The sequence below is a fragment of the Nicotiana sylvestris genome, chromosome 10, assembly GCF_000393655.2.
Source record: "Nicotiana sylvestris chromosome 10, ASM39365v2, whole genome shotgun sequence".
NCBI lineage: Eukaryota > Viridiplantae > Streptophyta > Magnoliopsida > Solanales > Solanaceae > Nicotiana > Nicotiana sylvestris.
Window position 1 is genome coordinate 115,735,610 of NC_091066.1, and position 8,256 is coordinate 115,743,865.

General features: G+C 34.1%; 1 protein-coding gene and 1 long non-coding RNA gene across 3 annotated transcripts; one reads left to right on the top strand and one right to left on the bottom strand.

Annotated features, from left to right (window-relative positions):
• Positions 1 to 385: 385 nt before the first annotated feature.
• On the top strand, positions 386 to 3,528 carry LOC104221483 (BTB/POZ domain-containing protein At1g67900-like). The gene is made up of 4 exons (XM_009772550.2): positions 386 to 988; positions 1,078 to 1,147; positions 1,420 to 2,670; positions 2,826 to 3,528. Exons 1-4 carry the CDS (start codon positions 930 to 932, stop codon positions 3,294 to 3,296), a joined length of 1,851 nt encoding a protein of 616 aa, XP_009770852.1. The 5' UTR covers positions 386 to 929; the 3' UTR covers positions 3,297 to 3,528.
• A 2,774-nt stretch (positions 3,529 to 6,302) lies between these two features.
• Positions 6,303 to 7,260, bottom strand: LOC138880418 (uncharacterized). 2 transcript variants are annotated; one of them, XR_011403058.1, is made up of 3 exons: positions 7,057 to 7,260; positions 6,767 to 6,954; positions 6,303 to 6,646 (listed from the first exon to the last, which is right to left on the bottom strand). It is a non-coding gene; the product is annotated as an uncharacterized lncRNA (long non-coding RNA). The 2 variants fall into 2 exon arrangements; XR_011403057.1 differs by having other exon boundaries at positions 6,767 to 6,949; positions 7,057 to 7,145.
• Between the last annotated feature and the right edge of the window lie 996 nt (positions 7,261 to 8,256).

Consider the following 8,256-nt stretch of genomic DNA (forward strand, 5'->3'; position numbering starts at 1 on the left):
TTAAGTCCGTCTTAGTGTAATAAGCGAGCAGGTCCAAATGTATTTCGTTATATAAGAATTCATCATAAATTAATTAATTTTAAACTGACGGCCAACATAAAGGAACTCCATCTTTATTCAGGCCCGAGACTAGCAATGTAAATATACTTACATGGCATATAGAATTAATAAGCTAAAATGAAGATAATCTCAAAAGTTTTAGTTAATAAGCGATTGTTATTATTTCTTTACAATAGGCTTCACTTTATATGTGCGTGTAAAATTAAGAGTAGAGGAAGAAAAGAAAAAAAATACTAAAAATTTTGAGTTTTAAAATTTTTCTTTTCCAATATCCGTTATTAAATGTTGAATAAATTTTGTGGCTCTACCTTTTTCCTTCGTTTCTTTTTTCTTTTTTTAAATTGACTTGTATTGCCATAGTCCTTTGATCTTGATGAGTTTTGATTCTTTCTATTTGCATGTCTAAATCAAACTGCAAACTTGACTGAAAGGACAAGAATTTTGGGAGTGCTTGATTTTCTTGGTTCATGTCATTTTGGTCATCATTAATATAAATTGTATGTATTAGTGCAAGCCAGATACTACCAAATCCACAAACTTTAACGCAATCCTTTAGTTTTATGTCCTTTCCTCTATTATTTATCATTTCATTCTTCTGAACAACTATTTGGGAGTTGAATAAATGTCAGTCTTGTTGGGTAATTTACCAAACTTTTAGAAAAATTTTACAAGGCATAGTGGTGGTTCTTTTTGTTTTCCGACAATATCTATTGCTAGCAGCTGGAGAAGGAACTTTCCAAGGTAGTGGTGTCTAAAAAAGTGAAGCTTTCAACAATTTTAGAGATGGCTTTGTCTCTCTGACTCTGCCATGGTTTTGCATATTGTTTAAATATACTTTGTCTTTTGGAGAATTAACAAAGCCTCACAACATGAAGTTTATGAAACTTGGATCTAGGCCTGACACTTTCATTACTACTGAGGCTGTAAGGTAACTTCATATTTTACTTCTCTTTTCTTTCTCCACTTCTTGTTTTTCTTGAATTCAAAAGAAACCAAGATTCTTCTTTCTTGATGCAGGTCAGTTAACTCTGAAGTTACTAGTGATCTCTTAGTCCAAGTAAAGGGTAGCAGATATTTGCTTCACAAGGTTAAATTCTCCAACTTTTCTGTTTTTTCTTCTTTCTTTTTTTCTCCCACATGGTCAATATTTGGTTGGAGTTGAGTATTTGAAGTTGAACAAGAGTATTTGGAGGTTAAAATTGTGTCTGGACATGAATAAGAAGTGAAGTTTTGCGAGTGAAGACCATTTTTCACTTTTTTCAACGTCAAATTTTCTATTTCAAGTTGAAGTTGAAATAATGAACAAAATTGTTAAACTAACATTAATTTGTTGATTTGGTTATGGAATTTGTGAAACAGTTTCCCCTGCTGTCTAAGTGCTCAAGGCTACAGAAGTTATGCTCTGAAAGTCCAGAAACCTCACAGCACCAAATTGTGCAGCTACCAGATTTTCCTGGTGGAATTGAAGCATTTGAGCTATGTGCAAAATTCTGCTATGGTATCACTATCACCCTCAGTGCCTACAACATTGTTGCGGCGCGCTGTGCTGCAGAATACCTGCAGATGACAGAGGATGTAGAGAAAGGAAACTTAATCTACAAACTTGATGTATTCTTCAATTCTTGCATACTTTCAGGTTGGAAAGACTCAATTGTTACATTGCAAAGTACCAAGTCTTTTCCTTTATGGTCTGAGGACTTAGGAATTACAAGCAGATGTATTGAAGCCATTGCTTCAAAAGTCTTAGCTCATCCATCAAAGGTGAATTTATCAAGAAGCTACTCAAGAAGAGATGATGTTTCATGCAATGAATCAGAAAGCAGAAGGCATAATAAAACTTCATCTAAAAGTTGGTGGGCTGAAGAGTTAGCAGAATTAAGCATAGACCTTTATTGGAGAAGTATGATAGCTATCAAATCTGGTGGGAAAGTAGCTGCTAATGTTATCGGTGATGCATTGCGAATTTATGCATCAAGATGGCTACCAAACATTTCAAAATATGCAAATCCTAAGAAGCAGCTAGAATATGATCAGAAAGACTCAGATTCGATTGGAAAATACAGGCTGCTGTTGGAGTCAATTATAACATTGTTACCAGCTGAAAGGGGGGCAGTTTCTTGTAGTTTCTTGTTGAAATTGCTTAAAGCAGCTAACATATTGAAGGCTTCTTCTTCATCCAAGATGGAATTGGCAAGAAGGATTGGGCTTCAATTGGAAGATGCCACTGTCAATGATCTGTTAATACCTTGTCTGTCACACACATGTGACACAATTCATGATGTGGACATAGTTATCACCATATTAGAACAGTTCATGTTGCAAGGACAAAGTCCCCCAACAAGTCCACTAAGAAGGAAAGGAGATTTTGAGAGGAGAAGATCTCGGTCCGCGGAGAATATTGACCTTGAGTTCCAAGAAAGTAGAAGATCTTCTTCAGCATCACATAGCTCAAAACTCAAGGTAGCTAAGCTTGTGGATAGGTATCTTCAAGAAATTTCCAGTGACTCAAATTTGCCATTGTCAAAATTCATTTCCATTGCTGAAGCAATTCCAGAGTTTGCTAGGCTTGACCATGATGATCTTTACAGAGCCATTGACATCTATCTCAAGGTAAAATTTCTCATAACATCTTCAACTAGACCACTATCTACTGTTGGGATTTTCATTTTAATTAAAGTAACCAAAAATGTTACATCCATGTGTAGACATACTTGTTATAACAAAAAATGCCAGTGCATAGAACTTAGACGCTAACGAAAATGCAGGGGCATCCGGAGCTGAACAAGAGTGAAAGAAAGAGGCTGTGCAGAATGTTGGACTGCAAGAAACTATCAATGGAAGTTTGTATGCATGCAGCACAAAATGAATTACTTCCACTAAGGGTAGTTGTTCAAGTTCTATTTTTCGAGCAAGCTCGAGCAGCCATGTCCGGTGGCCATGTAACGGAATTGCCTAGCAACATCAAGGCACTTCTAGAGGACACAGCCAAGACTTCAGCAACTTTTAATAAGACACCAGTTGATGACCAGTGGACTACTGCCTCAGCCCTAAAATCACCAAACTCCAACCTTTCAACTCTAAAAATGAAGCTAGCTGAAGATGATGATGATGATGATTTGGATCAAATTGGGAAATCTTCAAGGATTAAAGCATTATGTGTCATTCCAAATCGACCTAAAAGAATGTTCAGTAAGTTATGGTCAAATAATAGATCAGCTGCTAGTCAAAAGAACTGATAACATATACTCCATATGCTCTGTTATCACTTTTATGGCATCAAAAATATTTATTTTTCCTTTTTTATGATTTTTAGTTTTGCGAGAACAATTTGTAGTCTTTAGAAAATAGAGAAATCTCTATGTTAAGTATTGCTGTAAACTGTAGCCTAAGCTAATAAAAGTACAAAAATGTTACAATTAGAAGGGAAAATATGGGTTGGATGGAATTCAAAGAAAGGGTTTACTTGGATGGATTTTAATGTACACAATCCATCAATTTATGAGCTACAAGTTAGATATGAAGTTTCTGCAATGAAAGCATCCCAAATGTTGGGACTAATATAATTTTTTTTTATAACGGTGGTGTCCGGGCCAGCTTGCACCCAACTCGACTAATTCCATACACCAAGTAACTATATCCACCAAGTCTTGGATAGATTGGAAGAATTAAACAGCTGATATTAATTTTGGGACTAATATAATTGGTAGTATCTAGTATTGGAAGATTGGATAAATTTCAATCCTTGCATTAGTTGGTGAACATGTCTTCCATAAAAAACCTAGTTTGAGTTTGTTCCATGAATCTTGGCACCTAGATTTTTACTTAGCAAAATTTTCTTATAGAAAAAAGGGATTATTATGAAAAAGCTCACAAAAAGTAAGTTGAGGAGCGAAACTCATTTTTTAATTTTGAGATCTTTAAATTCATAAGATCATAATACAATCCCCGAATTCTTCCCTTACCTTAGTTTTCTAGGGCCTCAACTCAAGAAATTTAGATAGTTATTTTCATTAAATTTGAAAAAGGAGTATACAGTGTTATAATTTTCTATTGAATTTTTTTCCAAGTTGTATTAATTAGGTTGAAATAGCCATCCAAGTTGCTGTCATCTTATTTAATTCGTTTTTCCTGATATAATTGTTCTACTGACAATAAGGTGAAGTTTGTTTTGTTTCGTTATCATTTGTAATTTGTGCACTAACAGCTAATAAGGCTCAATTTAATAGCAGAAGATGATACGATTCTTTCTTATTGTAATAATTATGTTAGTTTTTTGGTACAATCTGCTACAGTATTAATCTTAGAGACCTATGCGTTCGACATTTGTAATCTTCGTTATTTGCATCATGTGGTGTATGTCAATTATTTGTATCCACAAGCATATAAAGTTAAATTGCTTGAGAATTAAGGCTGCCCAATTGTTTCTGGAATTTCACATTTTGTTACTATTATTGCTCCACGTAATTGCCAAACAAGCATGACATATTATTTGGGAGTTTGATTTTACTGACATTACATATTCATAGTGTTTTGTTTGGGTTTGCACGAAATGTTGTAACTGCAAATATAATGCAATGACCAGAGGATATGTCAGATTTTGCAAAATCGTACAAATAATTTAGCATAAAATCAAAAGTTGCCCCTTCTTGAGGCTACACTAATTAAATTAATTCTTGTTAGTAATTGTGATGTAGGGTTGCATTGAGATAACAAGATTGCATGCTAGCTTTCAAGATTTTCCATTGTGGTGGACAATTGGACCATTGAGCAGACTATTTTATATTCCCTTCTTTGTTCTCTTCTTTTTTCTTTAGCAGTTGGAAATTACTATATTTACATGGATTTAAGTTGTAATTTGTTTTACATTATTAGTACATTTTAACATGTTACAATACGTTAGTTATTATTTTGTTAAATTATTATTTAATGCTTAAAGTATAAATCCATCTATGATTACCTTATAAATAAGTCTGGTGTAAAGAAATTACACAATTTTAGCTCGGTTCAAGTAAGTCCGCAACTTATGAGGCTTGATAGAGACTGGGCTGGGTTCCCCCTTGGGCATAATAAAAAAATATTTAATTAAAAATATAGATGTTTATGTAAAATAAAGATGTTAAGTCAATCTTATTACATGCGAATTCGAATGTGCTTGATAAAGATGGTGTATTGGCGTGGATATGTCATACGTGTCATGGAAGTTTTCTTAAATATATCGTGTTTTGAGTTTTTACCTTTAATGAATGAAATGTTGCACTTTTTTTTTAGTATTTTATCGTAATCTATTGAAAAAATTTTAATAGTTATTAAGTTTTTGAGAAGCATACTGTCCAAAAAGATATTTTTTGACTTGTAAATGCTACTGTAATTTTTTTGGTATTCTTATAAGAAAAGTATGAGAACATATTTTTTTAAAGGTCGGCCGGCCGTGGGGCTCGTGGTGTATTAGGGTTGGGTTCGAATGCCAAAGTTCGCGTGGGCTAATTGAGCTGGGCCACCCAATTGACATCTCTATTTTTCAACCCCACAACAATTTTTCCTGCCCCCACTCACACACACCAACTTTGCGTATTATAATTTTTTTGAATTTTCATATAATATAAAATTTGTGTAATATTCAAGAGCGGACATGACCTAGCGATGAAGTTGGAAAGAAGATCATGGAAGACCGAAATTTAGATGATTTCACCGAATTTAGTTGCACACCTATACAGGTAGAGGATGGAAGACCAAGTAAAATAGTTGAAACACATGATCCAAATACCGCCATAATTTATACAAAGATAAGTTTTCTTACAGATTGACACAGATCCTAGCTAACCCCTCTATTTATACATTCAACGGCCGTATAATATGTTTCTATACAATTTCAACCCTCCAAGAAATTAGTCATGCGCGCATTCATGCGTAAAAAATAGAAATTAACTATGGACAAATTCGATCGGTAAATGGTAAATATTTGTTGCTAATTCTTTTTACTACGAATTAGTAACGAATTATCAAAAATTCATGTTAGTTACCGGCAATTTAGTAACAACAGAATTCATAGCTAATTCTTGTTCTTTTTGTAATAATATATATCATTCATTTTATGGAATCACACTAAACCCTAATGACATATTATTAGGATATATTTATCCTTTTCTATATCAAATGTCAAAAATATCTATCTGCCCAAAACATGCATTAGACTATCTATAAATTTCCCTTAATATCTTCAATACACGAAAAAGCTCTCTACATTTACATGCATACTCCAAGCCATTTCATTAATTCTATGAACTCGAATCTTTACAGTGTCTATATCTGAGTGAAACCACAAATAACAGATCAACAAATAAGAAATACAACCAACATTAAACATACATAAAAAAAAAAAAAACAATTGGGCCACAAATTCAACAATAATACTAGTATTATGATAATCCAGTACTTCTTAGTATGACTCCGATAGAACTATAGAAATACCATTGCTAGCTAGTTATATAAGCATTGGGATTAGCCTTAGGATTTGATTCAATATTTTTAGTCCTCTGGAGACTTGGATTAGAAGTCGGAGCACGATGAAGCCTGCACCTGAATGAACCTGCGTTACCATCAAAGCATATAGTCTAATATGGTACTCGCTCAAATTTCCGAAAGAATAAATTTGAATTTAATTTATTTTCCCCCAATTCAATAGAATTCTTTTAAGAGAAAAAAAAACCTGCATGGATCGTTGGAGAGCAAAGACAACTGTTCTTCGTCATACTTCCTTGCCTTGCTAATCCTCCCGTCATCGGAAAATTCTCCAGTGTCGGCGATATATTTTCTGACGGAGTCTCCGGCGATGAATTAATCTCCACCTTCATATCCTTGTTTGGCGTTGCTTCTGCTTCCATTTCCTCTTCTGAACTATAGTACAAAGATTCTTTAAAAGATCATAAAATGTTTACTCAATAAATTAAAATTGCAAACTTTTATAGTAAAAAAAGAAAAGGATCAATTTTTTATGACCTGATTTTGGACTTATTTGATCTTGGATGGGTAGCAAAATGGAAACTCTAGTAAGAAGTTATTTTTGGCAATAGGGTATATATGGCTTTAAATAAATATAAGAACGTTGGAGAAAGGGAACGCAACATGATTCATGATGATAAATATTTGGTTGTGGGTAAAATTAAAGGATAAGAAAAAGTGATGGGATTGCACTATAGTAGTAATTAAAGCAAAGATGGCTATAGTCTATATAGAATAAATGTAATGCAACTTTCATCTTTAATTCAAATATCTTTAGTCTTTTTCTATCTTGGTGTAACTCCCTATCAGTGTCACGAGAGATATGATCAACTCCATAAAATGTCCCACCTGCATCCAAAACTAGATCACTTTATGGTCATGGTTCAACCACTCCAGAAATCCAACAATATCAATAGCAGAAGCCTTTATTTCCTACTTTTTTTTCATTTTTTTTGTTTAAATGTTTTGGAGTAGGGTGGACAAGTGAATAGCTTAGAAAGAAAAGATATAAGAATTTAGAGAACTCCGTAGAAAGTTGTGCAAGATAAAGTTTATTTGGTTTAATCACAAGTGGCATATAACTATGATGTTTGTCAACGTTACATAATTATGTTTTTTAACAGAAAAATCACAAAATTTTCACCATCTAGCACAAAAAGTCACAACTAATGAAAATGTCAACGCAAAAATTTTTTTGCTCCACATTTCAGACGCAATAAGGGGGATTACAAAAACTGCAACAACTATAGGGGTATAAAATTGCTAATCCATATGATGAAAGTCTGGGAGAGCGTAATAGAAGGGAGGATGAGAAGGAGTGTGTCCATTTTCGCGAACCAATTTAATTTCATGCCGGGACGGTCGATTACGGAAGCACATTCATCTTGTGAGGAGATTGGTGGAGCAGTAAAGGACTTGCATATAGTGTTCAATGACCTAGAAAAAACTTACAATAAAATCCCGCGAGAGGTCCTTTGGAGATGTTTGGAGGCAAAAGGAGTGTTTGTAGCCTATATTAGACCGGTCAACGACATGTGTGAGGGAGCTAAGATACGGTAAGGACGACACGAGGAAACTCGAAGTACTTTCCTGTTCAGATGGGGTTGCATTAAGGATCAACACTTAGCCCGTATTTATTTTCCTTGGCAACAGATGCATTGTCGCGACACATTCAAGGGGAGGTGCCCTGGCGTATGT